Raw genomic sequence first — 15,267 nt, forward strand, 5'->3', positions numbered from 1 at the left:
AACAACTAAAGTTGTCAACGATATTGTCCATGCTTTAGATAATAAACTGGTCTGTGCTGCTCTTTTTGTTTACCTATCTAAGGCATTTGACACAGTAGATCACTCGTTACTTTTAAAGCTCCTTGAAACCATTGGTTTTGACAGGAAATCCCTTAAAGTGCGTGTAAAGCAGGAAAAAAAATTGTGTTATGAGTTTGTCACACCACAGTAACATGTATTATTGACCACTGAGCCAAATTTGAAAGACTAAAAAAATTGCTAAGTATATAAAATTAGGTCTCAAAATCATGGAAAAACGAGCACTTCTCTCTGCTGTGAAACGCTGGGGGCGTGTCAGTTAGAGGCGCTGGAACCACGCCCACGCGCGGGAGGGGAGCCCTCCGTGTACTGCACAAGGACGTAGCCTAGCAACAATGGAAGCTAGTGCTAGCAGCATCGTCTGAAGGACCCAGCCCTACCTGTTTGAGCCATCAGAGCCAGAAACTGACTCCGACACTGATAGTGCTCAGCCTCGTTCGTCACAGTCTCCATCAGAAAGGTTATTTATTTCCCATTAATTTAATTTAATGCCGGTGGCCGTGATGGTGGCAGCCGCTGTCGGCGGGACTGAGAGGATCGGTGGCGGGCACGTAATGCCGGTGGCCGTGATGGTGGCAGCCGCTGTCGGCGGGACTGAGGGAATCGGTGGCGGGCACATAATTATGGCGTTATATTTGAGTCAAAAGTCGCGCGAGCTATAACACATCTGCACGCACGCAGATCTCTCTGCGCGTGAATTATTTCGTGTCACACGCGCAGATTTCAGCTGCCGCGCGCACTTGTTTGATCTTCACGCACATATTCAGCAACAGAGTGAAGCAGAGGCAGGAGCGAGTAAAAAACAACAGCGACACGCACAACAACCCATTCTCGCTCTCTCTCTCCCCTGTGCTTGCTCGCGGTGGAGCTCTGCTCACTCCAAGCAAGACTTTTGACACTTTGGGGGCGGAGACCAAGGCTGACCCCCGGCCCTCCTATGATTGGTCATTTTCCAGCCCCCCACGTGGGTGCCTTTTCAGTGAGGCATATGCCAACTGTTGTGGTGACGTACTTCCGCTTTAAGGTCAGCCAGCTTTGTTTGTTTTGGTAGGTAGCCGCTAAGCTAGTCGACTCGACGATGAAAAAGTTTAAATATCAGCGATCGTCTGGTACGACAGTTGAGCACTGTTGTGTGCCATTGTGCCAGGCATCTAGCAAGTACAATAATGTACATAGTTTTTTCACTTTTCCTGCCGATGAGGAGATAAGGCGAAAGTGGATAGTTGCGATCCGCAGGGACAAATTTACAATCACGGCTCACACCCGGGTGTGTAGCCAGCATTTTAAATCGGAAGACATCCGTGAGCCAGCATCAGAAACCGCACGACGTCTGTTGAAAAAGGGAGCTGTCCCGGAGTTATTTGAGTGGAACAATTTCTCCCTTCCACTTCTACGGCCGGGGGGTTGGGAGAGAAGGCAGAGACCACCGCCAGAGGATTACAGAGAGGCTATCGCACCGGACCATGTAGCAGAAGACGTCTCAATGGACCACGACTACGTGTCGGCTCCAGACCCAGCGGTTGTCGATTTGGTGCAGGAGGGAAATGCTTCTCTCCTGGAGGAAATTCGCCAACTACGAGGACAGGTTGAGAGCCTTACGCTGAGGCAGCGGTTCGGCATCCACCGTTTTGCTGCCTCGGACAAAGACATTAGATTCTTTACTAGGTAAGTAAGAGGGGATAATGCATAACAATACAGACTATATGTTTGGGTTGACACATGATTAATTACCGTAGCTCAATGTTAAAATTCTATCGTGAACATGGATTATACAGTGCTAAGTGCTAATTTGTATTGCAGGAGTGCCCATAATAAAGTGCTGGATTGCTGGCCCAAAATGCCTGTATAAAGTGCTAAGTTATGTACAGTTGTATTTTATTGCAAAATTCCCGGCCGAAATAAAGTGCAGGATTATACAGTAAATTGCTGATTTGTATTGCAGGGATGCCCATAATAAAGTGCTGGGCAGTATTGTATGAGGGGCCGTCAGGGACATTATTCAGAATTACCTCTCACATACACATGTGAAATGCTCTTACATAAACAACTGAAAAATTATTCACTCACACACACTACTGAAATGCTCTCATACATACAAGTGAAATGCTCTCATACATACAAGTGAAATGCTCTCATACACACTACTGAAATGCTCTCATACATACAAGTGAAATGCTCTCATACACACTACTGAAATGCTCTCACACACACTACTGAAATGCTCTTATATACACTAGTGAAACGCTCTCATACACACTACTGAAATGCTCTCACACACACTACTGAAATGCTCTCACACACACTACTGAAACGCTCTTATATACACTAGTGAAACGCTCTCATACACACTACTGAAATTCTCTCATACATACAAGTAAAACGCTCTCATACACACTACTGAAATTCTCTCATACATACAGGTGAAATGCTCTCTCACACACTACTGAAATGCTCTCATACATACAAGTAAAACGCTCTCACACACACTACTGAAATGCTCTTATATACACTAGTGAAACACTCTCATACATAGAAGTGAAATGCTCTCATATAAACAACTGAAATGCTCTCACACAAACAACTGAAACACTCTCACATATACAAGTGAAATGCTCTCTTACACACACATTTTGCATAAACTACTAAAAAGCTTTACCACATACTAGTAAAATGTGCTCATATACACAGCTGAAATGCTCTGATATAGAATTGTAAACTATAACAATTCAGTAGTGAATATGAAAATTACAGTTAAACAGGAAGGCCTTCCTGTCATCTGACGGAAACAGGAAGACTCCACACAGGGAAGTGCATGTGCTTTTGCTGAGTTTGAAGTACTTCAACCCTTGCTTCAACCACAATGTATGTTCATCTGATATTCTTCGTTTTTCAAGTCCAAGCTTTATTTTTTGAAGTGAGAGGCAATGTGGAGGATGTTGTCATTTTTTTTACTGGTGCTCTGCAATGCATCGAGAGGCTGCAAAGAGAGGAGTCTGACAATTTCCATCAGGAGAGGCTTTACAGAGAGCTTAATGAGCATACTCAAACTCTATCTGCATTTCTTGCTGTGTGTGATGATAGGGATGTCAGTAACCTTCTAGGATCATTGTATAGATGCTTTCGCAACTTGCTGCATGAACATGAGGCCAGACAGAGATCCACTGAAGTGACCACAAATTTGACACCTCCAACAACCTTGACTGGCCATCCAGGACGGCCCAGATACAGCATAGCCACTGAACAGATTTCTCACTGTGTGTCCATCGGAATGTCATGGCAGAGAATTGCATCATGCTTTGGAATTAGTCGAAGAACATTATACAGACACAGACAAAGACTGGGAGTTGAGCCATTAAGGTATTCTGTATTGTCAAATCAAGACCTGGACAGAGTTGTAACCAATATACTACAGAACACTCCAAATGCAGGTGAAGCATACATTCTTGGAAGTCTGAGATCACGTGGCTTGAGGATTCAGTGCTGGCGGGTCAGACAGAGCCTGCATCAAGTGGATCCTATTGGGCGATCATTTAGACGTCGTCTTGCTATACATCGAAGAGTCTATAGTGTTCAGGCCCCTAACCAATTATGGTAAGTAAATGTTATGTATAAGGAAAACAAGTACATATATACGTGTGTGTGTGTGTTGTGCATCACACATATATTGTTTACACATATATAAATAGTTTTAAGTATATATTTTCTTCCCAACAGGCATTTTGACGGCAACCACAAGCTGGTGAGGTGGCGGATGGTCTTTCATGGCTGTGTGGATGGCTTCAGCCGGACTATTATATACTTACGGTGCTTGTTCAACAACAGAGCCTCAACCGTCTTGTCACTATTTCTAGGAGGAGTACAGAACTTTGGCTTGCCCTTAAGGGTCAGATGTGATCATGGTATGGAAAATATAAATGTTGCCCGTTTTATGTTGGAAAGAAGAGGATTGAACAGTGTTATTACAGGTGTATCAGTACACAACCAAAGGATTGAGAGACTATGGGCAGAGCTCAATAGAGTTGTATCTAGACACTTTATAAACATCTTTAACTTCATGGAGGAACAGGGTGTACTGGATTCACTGAATGAACTACATTTATTTTGTCTGCATTATGTTTATTTACCAAGAATTGAAAGAGCAGTAACAGAATTCGTCGATCAATGGAACAACCATGGCCTCTCCACACAAGGGGGGCAGACACCTCTTCAGCTGTGGCATTCAGGTGTCATTAATAATGCAGGAATCCATCCAGCTATAAACAGCATTTTTGATGCGGATAACTATTATGGCATTGATGAAGAAGGGCCATTACCTGAACTTCAAACCAATAATAGTGTTGTAATCCCAGACATAGATGTAACCATTAATGAGACCACAATGAACATTATTCAACAAGTGAACCCACTTGAAAATGATGGGAACCATGGAATAGATGTTTTTTCTTCACTTCTGCACTTTCTTCAGTGAATAACATGGGAGTTATGTTAAGGTTTGTTAAATTGTTTTCTTCACTTGTGCAGTGTATTCTGTGAAATAGTAAAGTTTTGTTAAAACATTGTAAAACATTTTATGAAAAATAAATGAACATGATAAACATTTGCTCAAAGGAACGAACATTCAAAGACAGGACAAGAGAGACAAACAGAGACTTAAACAGGTAGAGGGAGTTTCAAGTTTTCAGAGCACGACATGCTCATGCCCTGCCAAACCCATATGTGTTTCCTAATGCAAAGTCAAACTTTTCCTTGAACAATTGGTAAGACACATGTAGTGGCAACTTGATGCAGTTAACACATGTGTTGGCAAGAGGGAACATTGATGTAGAGAAGCCATCGTCTCCTTTGTGAATGAATTGGACAGAAGGAGTTGGGGAAAAGCCGATAGGTGGTACCACAGATGCTCCAGTTGTGAAGGCCAATATCTTCTCTAGTTTGGATGGCCCTTCTTCTTCTGTAAATACAGAAATATTATCAGTGGTAGTTGGTCCAATTAATGTGTATGCGAAGCATCTCTAAAGCAATTAACATCAGCTGATACTGAATAAATTGTCCAGTAAGAGTATTTCACTTCTCAAAACCAAAGCGTCTACAATCTGAATGCCTCTTACAGCAATGAATTTATAACAGGTCTTTCATCTTTCAACATTCACAGGTTGCTTTGTGATAATGTTACAACTACCAAGAGAATACATTTAATCTGTAATGTTTGTTGTACGGGAATGTTTTGCAAAAAATAAAATAAAAAGAATGATACTAAAAAAACAGATGCATCAGTTTATTTGACCATTAAACCATTAATTACCTTCTGCATCTTGGAGATAGTCCCTCCAGAAAGTATCTGTATATCTATAAGTATATCTCCTCAGCGGCTCTCTTGTTGCTCCCTTCTGGAGAGAGACGAATGCTGAAAAGATCATCCACCTGGTCAGCAGTCAGTATGTTCGGCTCATAGCAGAACAGGGGTCGAAAGCTGTCTGGATGTCGTCTTATTTGGTCCAGAACCCCAAGAGTTTTCAGTCCTTCACAGAATCTGTACAAACAACATGGAATAATTGTACAATCCATAATTCACTTGTACACTGTCGAATTGTCCCTTGGTTTTATACAAACATAATAGATTTGTGAGGCTAGTCTTACACCTTGTTGGTCAATGGTTAAAATTATTACTCCTTTCGAGATTGATCTGACTGTACAACAACTAACACTGAATACCTTTGAAATGGACCTTGAACCCTGTGGATGACCTGAAACATGACAATGTCTTGTACCAGCAGATCCCTGTCTCTTATCGACCGCATAGGCCTCAGACATCCTGCATTGGCCAAGTAGTCAAGCAAAGGTGCATTTGACTTCTCAAGGTCCTCAAGGGTTGTACTTTCAGATACCTAGCATCACAAGAAGCAGCAAGATGGCTTGTTATGAAAGTTTCTTATTAGTCTTTTAACTTATTAGTAAGAACCCAGACACTAGTGGTCTGCATACTACAGAACGCCTAGAGGCCCCCTAACAGTTCATGGCAGTGCAGGTTTTTTTCCCACACATTGCTACAATGTGATAAATAACAAGGAAAATATGCTTTGCTGTCAACACTTGTCCGTTGAATAGTGGTGGCATTCAAACTACAACATATGGAAAAGGTGGGCTCATACTCCTTTTCAAAATGGAAAACAACAAGAGAACCTTTTAATGTAAAATATATCTAATGCAGTATAACATTTAAAAGCTATCAACTGACCTTTTTGACTTTTTCCAAGAGTTCTGTGTCAGCTATGTCTTCCAGTTTTGGATTTGCTGAACCATTGACCAGAAGACAAAATACTGTTGGCGAGAGGAAGTTTGGTGGTGGACCGCCATGTACCAAGCTCACTGCAATGGCTTTGCCAGCAATGTAGTACCAGTCCTCTCTTAGAGCTGCAAAACAATGGCATAAAAGGAAATATAATATTGATAAATACCACATTTCGCCAAACAAAAACTGTCTGTCAATTAAAGGCCTGGTCTCGAATAATGACCGGGGCCATGGTTGACACAAACAAATAAAAGCTAGGTCTAAAACATGAGTGGAGAAGTGAGCTGCCATATAATATGCATGCCAAGGATGACGTACATTTCCAATAACTTAATCTAATGAATTCAGCAATATAATTTTGCTAGGTCCAGGGTGAAAAATACTGACTTTTCCTTTTCAGTGTGACTATCCAAATTCAGTCACTGTGGATGCATTTCTTAGTGAAACTGGATTGTATAGTACCATACATGTGCCTCAAGATGACAGTAGCCAAATTTAAAGTGCCATATGGGAACGCTGCAAGTCAAAGTTTTCCACAACACATTCCTGAAAATGTTTCACAATAAAAGATGTATTGAGAGAAGGGTTTCAATCTGATGAAATTGTAGAGGGGTTTTAATTGAAAACAGATACAGAAAGTGCTGAGTTTGAATTTACCACATATTGCAGTAACTGTAACAGGGCAAACGGGCAGATTAAAACAACGCTTAATACTAAAATATGACCAATTATGCCTCTAAAACAAGCCCACTTTATAAAAGCCTGGTAAGTAAGAGGAAAGTAAAGGCCCCCATCACTATTTGAGGAAATACATTAAGACACGCTACTACATGAAACCATGGGATTTCCAGTATAATATTAAATAAACTGTAAATCAGGTCAAAAGCTACAAGTTGCAAGTCAAAATCACTATCAATTAAAATGGCTCACATTAAGAATTTTTAGAAAAGCTAGGCATTACCAGTACTGTCAAGAGCCAAGTTCTTGCTGTTTTCTTTTCCCTCAAACATGGGTGACCTGGCAATAGTCTCCATCAGCAGCCTTAAGAATTCCCTTCTTGGTCCTCCTAAATCAACTCCTTCTTCATTTCTCCCAATGTCATCGGAGAACTTTACACAGATCATCAAGTTGGGGTCGTAGGATACCCTTCGGAAGCCCCGTATGGCTCCCTCCCACACAGCAGAGCGATTTATATTAAACTTGCATGGCCGTTTTGTGCTAATTTTGCTTGACAATTCCAGCAGTATCTCTTGGACCGGGACCTTTTCTGCACTATAAACACAAAATCAAAAATGAATGATCAGACACACATTGATGTGACATAATTTACAACAACTTGTATTTTGTGAAATTGTTGGTTGTAAGCAACCATTCAATCCAAAACGTGGATGTGATAATGTAAGGGATAAATGATTCATATCAATTATGAGATCACATCATTCTCAAGAGTTATCCTGATCCCTCAACCTCACATACTATGTGTGTGCTACTCACATTTGACTCTCCATACTGGCAATTATGGCTTGGTTTAATTCCTCATCATCTGAAGAGTCAGGCGGAAGAGTAGCCACGAGTGTCAAATATGAAGCGTAGTCACCATCATGATCAGTTGTGCCAGGGTTCCCATCACCTTTTGCGAGGCAGCTTCCATCATCACCACTGGTGCCAGGGTTCCCATCACTTTTTGCGAGGGCAGCCTCCATCATCACCACTGGTGCCAGGGTTCCCATCACCTCTTGCATGGCAGCCTCCATCATGACCACTACTGCTGACGGTGTGATTGGAGTCATAGCTGTCTTCATGACCAGTACTAGTGCCAGGTTTGCCATCTCCATCATGACTGCTAGTACTGGGATACTCATTACTCCTCATTACTCCAAACCTGGTAGCAGCTCTGGTGGTGCCATTACTGCTCATGTCTGTGCGAATCTGAGGACCATCAACTTCAACACAATCATCGTCGCTGCCCTCAGTTGCACGCATGCTTAATGTTGATCTGGTAGTAATAGGATAGCAGTCATTTTCTTCTTCGGAGTCAATCTTAAACAGAGAAAGAAAAATATATATTTATTTTTGGAAAAAATATTATATTTAGCACAATTTTATTAAGTGGTAAAAAACAAAATCGCAAACGTACTAAAAGGGTCCTTGATGGTCTCACATACAGGGCTTTGGTTTTAAAGACCTTGTGAATTAGCATCCCATTCAGCTCCTGACCACCCTGGAGCTTAGGGGACACCAGCTTATTGCCACAAGCCATGAGAAACTGGAGGCTAGAAAGAAGATGGGGATATTACAACAACAACAAAAGCTTTAGGCTCTGTAGCACAACAGTGTGTTGTACACTCGTTTTTAGTCATTGTCGTTGTTACTGTGTGTGTGTAGGGGCACCACTTCGGCTTCTTGCTCCAATTACCTGTGTGACTGAATCAAGTAGATTTTAAAACAAATGCTGAACAAATGTTTGTAATAATCATGATTGCACTTCGTAAACCTGTGTTTACCATTTTTAAAAAGTGTTTTAAGTGTTCTATTCATATATATTATTAATATATGTTACAATGTAATAGGAAAAAAGAGGCATTTACCTGACATCATCTGGAATGTGCTCACCAAAGCCATCCCTGATGCGTTCTAAAACAGTCTGGTGGTCCCAGTCCTTCTGGAATTCAAAGGCACTGAGGATGTGTCCATGTTTGTGTAACCATGATTTTGGACCTTGTTTGCACACTACTCCCCATGATTGATTAGGGAGTAGTATTACGTCCTTGTTGAAATGATCATGCTGCTGTTTCCTGACTCTGAAATAAGAATGTAACAATCAGACCACATGAAAACAGCCATTACAATATAAGGCATACTGCTTTAGGAAATACAATACAAAATACTAACCACCAGCCCCTATCAATATTATATCAATAATGAGTAGTGGTTATCAATATCAGTTATATTTAACCCATTAATATTCATATTTAGGTCAAATATATTCATTTTAACCCATTTTTAATCACTTCAAGCCCTGAACGCTCTTATTTAAGTGATTTCTCTCTGAGCCATAAATCTACCATGAAAAACCATATATCTGCCCTTCCCTTTAACACAGACTCATTAGCTATTGTAGGCTGTGGACAGGGCATGGAAGGTCATAAATTGTCAACTGAGGTGTCAATCGAAAGGTCAGAGTTCAACAGCCACCTTGAAATAGGACTGGTGTTTCTGAGTGATATAAATTAATGTAAAAAGGGGATATATAATAAACAGTCATTCCTTTATGCTCAGACATACATGAGAAATAAGCAAAGACAAAAAGGGGCATACATAAAAAGTATTTTTATGTATAATCAGTATCTTTTATTTACTAAAGTACTTGACTTAAAACTTTAAATGCTGATGAAGGATTTATTTAATCACAGCAGTAATATGCAGTGAAGATCATCACTGCTAAATGTACTGTATTATTGCTTCAGTGTGGGGCAGAAAATAACAGGATTTACAGACTGTAACAGTCTGTAACAACAGACAACAGTAACAACAGTCAGTAACATTAGTTTAAGACATGGCACTGTTCAAGTAAACAACCAATATGGCCAAACAACAACATTAGATTATACTTGGCGCAACAGCAGTGCAGAAATGACAACATAATGGAAGTGATGAAGAAACATTTAGTAAATGGAAGTTAGGCTTTTGAGAGAGATATACAGTACAGTAGACATGTGAATTGATATTCTTTTAGGTGAGCTTTAGTTACATTTCAGTGGATAAAACATGTTTAGCTGCAGCTGCCCTCTTACACAGCAGCTACGTTACATTTATAACTTAGCTTCCTGCTGCTTCTCCAAACTGACCCACATCTACTGTAAGCTGTAATTGCACTGTAGAGCGACTATCAAACCACCATAGCAACGGCGCTAAAACACCAAACAATACTAGCTGGCACCTACATCATGCACCTATATCGACAGTGTAGCTATCTGGGCCCCCTGCAAGACATACGCCAAGTTTGCAGTAGATCTGAGACTCTTAGGACCCGCGGAAACCATGTAATAGGGTGGTAGTGAGGGCTCAATCCCCCGCATGTTTATAGTGGAGGCACAAACAGCTAACTATTTAGCTCAATGCCACGTCACGTCACGTCACGTCACGTCACGTCACGTTGGATTAAACAATAATTTAAAAATAAATGTATTTATAATTACCTTTTCCTCCTCGTGCCTGATGTCCAAGAGCTGAAGCGTTGCGCTTGATAACGCGGAGCACACTCTCTCCGGACTGGAGCTGCAGTTGGCAGTGTCATGCTGCTGTGCTGTCCGGAGGGGGAAAGCGACGCTATGTGACTGTCCAGCGTGTCGCGGCTTGGAGTTGCAACGGTCGGTTGCTGTCCGACTGTTGTGGCATTTGACAAGGTCCTGATGGTCTCCGCTGACGCCAGTACAGTGTGAAGTAACGCTGCTGCCTCGGTTAGGCTACTTGCAGGCTGTTGGGCAGACATTAGTGTTGCGAACAACGTGGCTGACGATCAACTCGTGAATCGCGCTGTGAATTGCGCATTTTTGTTGAACCTAAGCCCTTCCGGTTTTACTGAAACACCTTCCGGTTTTGACTGAAACACCTTCCGTTTTGACTGAAATGCCTTCCGTTTTAACTGAAAACCTCTCACACACCATACTGAAATGCTCTCACATAACCAAGTGAAATCCTCTTACACATTATAGTGAAATATGTTTACATAATATACTGAAATCCTCTCATTTGTGTGAGATAATAGAGCACATAAAGCTTGCTTAAGGAAACTTTTTTCAGTGTTTCTACAAACCATGAATTTTATTTTCAGCTGTGGAGGTGCTTCAGATTTAATTTGGGACTACACAAAGGGCAAGGAAATTTCAGACTTGGTTTTTGTGGTGGAGGGATGATTGTGCTTGTATATATTTTTGTCTATAACCTTAATATTTCTGTTCTCTTTTACTGTCTGATTTTCTTATTAATTTTGTTGGTCTACCTGCCCAGGGACTATGGGTGGAAAATAGAAAGTTTGCTAAAACCTGGTATAATACATCTTTTCTTGTTTTTATACAAGGTTAATTTTTTTCACAGGCATAAATCAGCTATATTTCATTGTTGCGGGAGACAATAAACAGTAAAATTTCAGAGAGTGATTCCTGAAGGGGACATGAAAAAAACTGCCTTATTTTACATATTTTTTTAAAAGTTGTATGTCAGTAAAATAAATAATATTTCTGACATTAATGTGTCCTCCTCTGACTGTCACTGCCTGTTGCAGCAGGTAGAGAGAGGAGAGGCTGTTTACAACAACCTGCAGAATTTTAAAATTCATAGCAAACTCAGTTGTGCTTGTTGAACAAGTGGTTTGATTAATGACATATTGGCATTTTACTCATTAAGGTTTTATTGCACTTACAGTTGTCATATAATAACAACATAAATTGTAACACTATCTACAGTCTAGTTAGAAATTATTACTGTCTCCACCGACTGCAAGACCCAGGGCATGATGGGAAAAACCTGGCTCTCACCTGATCTAACAGCTGATTGGTTTAGATGTTGACTCTACTATATGAAGTTTTATAGAAACTTCTCTATTTTGTTGAAGTGGAGTTATTTTAATTTTTTTTGTCTGATTTTGAAGGTTCATTGTATTAACAGAATACATGTTGTGGCAGTTAGTGATCAGTGACTAAATAAATCAGTTTTACAGATTATAAACTGCCTAAAATAGTTGCTGTCTAATATATATTAACATTGCACTAATTTTAAAATTGAAGTTTTTATCAACACCAAAACTTCTGATAAGTGATGTGATTGTTAAAAACATGTGTACAGACGTGAAGCCCTGACAGTCTGAGTATCTGACAGATCAATGATATGATATAGCTTTTCTCCTCTGTGATGTTTAACCATGAATAGAAATCACAAATCACATGTAGAACACTTAAATGCCTTTATTTAAACAGCTAGAGAGACTGTGTACACATTGATGTATGAGTCTGAGGACATTTTAATAAATCTGAATTAGATCTTATGGGATGTGAGTGTTTCTGCAACTTCCTATAAAGCTGGTCCACACTCCAACATAGCTGGCGGCGATAATACACTTCGAACGCAAACTGCTACCCGCAATTAAACAAGAATATGAAGAAAAAGACTGAAGGCTGCTGGAAACTGTCTGACTTGACCACAGCTTTTTGTCTCTGCCCCCTGCTGCTGCCACCTGATCTCGTCTGCTTTCCAGACTGCTTTTCCGACAGCATTTCAGTTGTTCATATGAGAGCATTTCAGTAGTGTGTGTGAGAGCGTTTCACTTGTATGTGTGAGAGCATTTCACTTGTGTGTGTGAGAGCGTTTCAGTAGTGTGTGTGAGAGCGTTTCACTTGTATGTGTGAGAGCATTTCACTTGTGTGTGTGAGAGCGTTTCAGTAGTGTGTGTGAGAGCATTTCAGTAGTGTGTGTGAGAGCATTTCAGTAGTGTGTGTGAGAGCATTTCACTTGTGTGTGTGAGAGCGTTTCAGTAGTGTGTGAGAGCATTTCAGTAGTGTGTGTGAGAGCGTTTCACTTGTATGTGTGAGAGCATTTCACTTGTGTGTGTGAGAGCGTTTCAGTAGTGTGTGTGAGAGCATTTCAGTAGTGTGTGTGAGAGCATTTCAGTAGTGTGTGTGAGAGCATTTCACTTGTATGTGTGAGAGCGTTTTAGTAGTGTGTGTGAGAGCGTTTCACTAGTGTATATAAGAGCGTTTCACTTGTATGTGTGAGAGCATTTCAGTAGTGTGTGTGAGAGCGTTTCAGTAGTGTGTGTGAGAGCGTTTCAGTAGTGTGTGTGAGAGCGTTTCACTAGTGTATATAAGAGCGTTTCACTTGTATGTATGAGAGCATTTCGGTAGTGTGTATGAGAGCATTTCACTCACTTGTATGTGTGAGAGTGTTTCAGTAGTATATATAAGAGTGTTTCACTTGCATGTATGAGAGCATTTCAGTAGTGTGTGCGAGCGAATAATTTTTCAGTTGTTTATGTGAGAGTGTTTCAGTAGTGTATGTAAGAGCATTTCACACGTGTTTGTGAGAGGTAATTCTGAATAATGTCCCTGACAGCCCCTCATAGTATTGCAAGAAATGCTTGTATAAAGTGCTGAATTGTATTGCAGAAATACCCGTAAGAAAGTGCTAATAAGTGCAAGATTCTATTGCAGAATGCCCATATTAAAGTGCATCAAGCATACAACAAACAACATATTAAAATACAACAAGCATACAACAAACGGACAAAGAAGTATACAAATTTAAGCATGACCGTGTTCACAAATCTGGTTTTCAAATAGCCACGCTTTAAGATGTTTGGAGAACGATGCGATGGTTGGTAGTTGGTAGTATCGTGTATGTAAAGTGCAATATGTCATATGGAGGGGATATGATTACAATAGCTATTTGTATTCTCAGAAATAATAATAATAAAAAAAAAAATAGGCAGATACATTTAATTAAAGTGATCTGTTTATTCTGTTGTGTAGTTAATTATGAACAGTTATTATTGTTATATGTTTTCTATTTTTTTAAGGTTTGCATCATTTGACCAGCTCATGCGGTTTTGGGCCTTGATTGAGCCCTCTCTGCCATCTATGGTCAGTGTTCGACAAGCACAGAGAGGAACTCTCACTGATTCAAATGCCGCAACTCATTCCCTGCAGCCCATTGATGAGTTGTTACTGTTCTTAAACTACCTGGCCCTTGGATCCAAGCAGCGGGACCTTGCTGACCAGTACAGTGTCCATCAGTCCACAGTCAGCCGAATCATAACATCATGGAGCAACTTCCTGTATGCAGTACTCGGCTCGATAAGGATCTGGATGCCTGAGGAGCAGATTCGGGAATCTCTGCCTGCAGACTTCAAGGACTACACTGACACTACGGTCATCCTTGACTGCACTGAGCTGAGATGCCAGTGCCCGTCTTCCCATCTCTTCCAGAGTGAGGTGTTTTCATCCTACAAATCCCACTGCACTCTGAAAGGGCTCATTGGAATTGCACCACATGGGGCAATGACATTTATCTCAGAACTGTACGCCGGGTCCATCAGCGACAAGCAGATCACACGAGAATCTGGTCTCCTCACCCTCCTAAAACCTGGGATGGCTGTCATGGTAGACAGAGGTTTTCTTATTGATGACATTGTACCCTGCAAGATCTACAGGTCAGCATTCCTCTCTGGCAGGTCTCAAATGTCTGCAGGTGAAGTTAGGGAGACCCAGGCCATAACACCTCTCAGGGTGCATGTGGAGTGCCTCATTCGCCAGGTCAAGGAGGATAAATTCTTTGACTCTGAAATTCCCCTTCGGCTTTTTGGGAGCATCGACCAACTCTACACTGTGGCCTGTCTCCTCACAAATTATGAAAATGGCCCACTTGGGCAAAGAAGCCTGAGATCTGAGTAACCACAACAAAGCCCCCATTTTTTGAGGAAGGACTTTTTGAACACGTGTGTATAAGTGTATATAAATGACAGAAAGTGTGTGTGTGGGTGTGTAGTTGCATATTTGTATGAAAAGTGCTCTGTAAATACAGTCTAATTGATAAATATACAGTGCGACTGCCTTTGGTGTGTACACCAAGCTTTCAGTCAGACAACCTTCATCAGGTAGTCTGACTGACATAACATATGTTATGTGCAATGCCCTGATGAAGGTTGTCTGACTGAAAGCTTGGCGTGCACACCAAAGGCAGTCGCACTGTATTTTTATAGATTTTAGATTATAGATTTATTGTATATATTTAGACAACCTTCATCAGGTCATTGCACATAACATGTATGTTATGTGCAATGACCTGATGAAGGTTGTCTGACTGAAAGCTTGGTGAATATAAAGAGTTGGAAGGTGCATTAAGCCAGT

At 40.8% G+C, this 15,267-nt stretch overlaps 2 protein-coding genes across 4 annotated transcripts; one reads left to right on the forward strand and one right to left on the reverse strand.

Moving 5' to 3' along the window:
- Nucleotides 1-522: 522 nt before the first annotated feature.
- Nucleotides 523-14,936, forward strand: LOC311269881 (uncharacterized protein). Its single transcript, XM_084374380.1, has 2 exons — nucleotides 523-1,743; nucleotides 13,938-14,936. The coding sequence occupies exons 1-2, from the start codon at nucleotides 1,157-1,159 to the stop codon at nucleotides 14,809-14,811; spliced, it is 1,461 nt and encodes a 486-aa protein (XP_084230506.1). The 5' UTR covers nucleotides 523-1,156; the 3' UTR covers nucleotides 14,812-14,936.
- On the reverse strand, nucleotides 4,633-11,631 carry LOC311269882 (G2/M phase-specific E3 ubiquitin-protein ligase-like). Of its 3 annotated transcripts, XM_084374381.1 has the most exons (9): nucleotides 10,567-11,631; nucleotides 8,956-9,168; nucleotides 8,505-8,640; nucleotides 7,862-8,407; nucleotides 7,329-7,639; nucleotides 6,314-6,489; nucleotides 5,791-5,963; nucleotides 5,381-5,608; nucleotides 4,633-5,029 (listed from the first exon to the last, which is right to left on the reverse strand). In XM_084374381.1, the coding sequence occupies exons 4-8, from the start codon at nucleotides 8,227-8,229 to the stop codon at nucleotides 5,425-5,427; spliced, it is 1,212 nt and encodes a 403-aa protein (XP_084230507.1). In that variant the 5' UTR covers nucleotides 8,230-8,407; nucleotides 8,505-8,640; nucleotides 8,956-9,168; nucleotides 10,567-11,631; the 3' UTR covers nucleotides 4,633-5,029; nucleotides 5,381-5,424. The 3 variants fall into 3 exon arrangements, 2 of the variants coding, with proteins under 2 accessions (XP_084230507.1, XP_084230508.1); XR_014624166.1 differs by lacking the exon at nucleotides 5,791-5,963; XM_084374382.1 differs by lacking the exons at nucleotides 8,956-9,168; nucleotides 10,567-11,631 and having other exon boundaries at nucleotides 8,505-8,810.
- Nucleotides 14,937-15,267: the final 331 nt, after the last annotated feature.

This window comes from Pagrus pagrus, assembly GCF_965226575.1.
Source record: "Pagrus pagrus genome assembly, chromosome: 14".
Lineage (NCBI taxonomy): Eukaryota > Metazoa > Chordata > Actinopteri > Spariformes > Sparidae > Pagrus > Pagrus pagrus.

What these genes read in the sequence shown, in the direction of transcription:
- LOC311269881 (XM_084374380.1), top strand. Translation starts at nt 1,157, where the DNA reads ATGAAAAAGTTTAAATATCAGCGATCGTCTGGTACGACAGTTGAGCAC. An exon ending in GACATTAGATTCTTTACTAG is followed by an intron (nt 1,744 to 13,937) that starts GTAAGTAAGAGG and finishes TATTTTTTTAAG; the next exon opens with GTTTGCATCATTTGACCAGC.
- LOC311269882 (XM_084374381.1), bottom strand. Translation starts at nt 8,229, where the DNA reads ATGAGTATCCCAGTACTAGCAGTCATGATGGAGATGGCAAACCTGGCA. An exon ending in GCCAGTATGGAGAGTCAAAT is followed by an intron (nt 7,640 to 7,861) that starts GTGAGTAGCACA and finishes TTGTGTTTATAG; the next exon opens with TGCAGAAAAGGTCCCGGTCC. An exon ending in GTTCAAGGTCCATTTCAAAG is followed by an intron (nt 5,609 to 5,790) that starts GTATTCAGTGTT and finishes TTGTTTGTACAG; the next exon opens with ATTCTGTGAAGGACTGAAAA.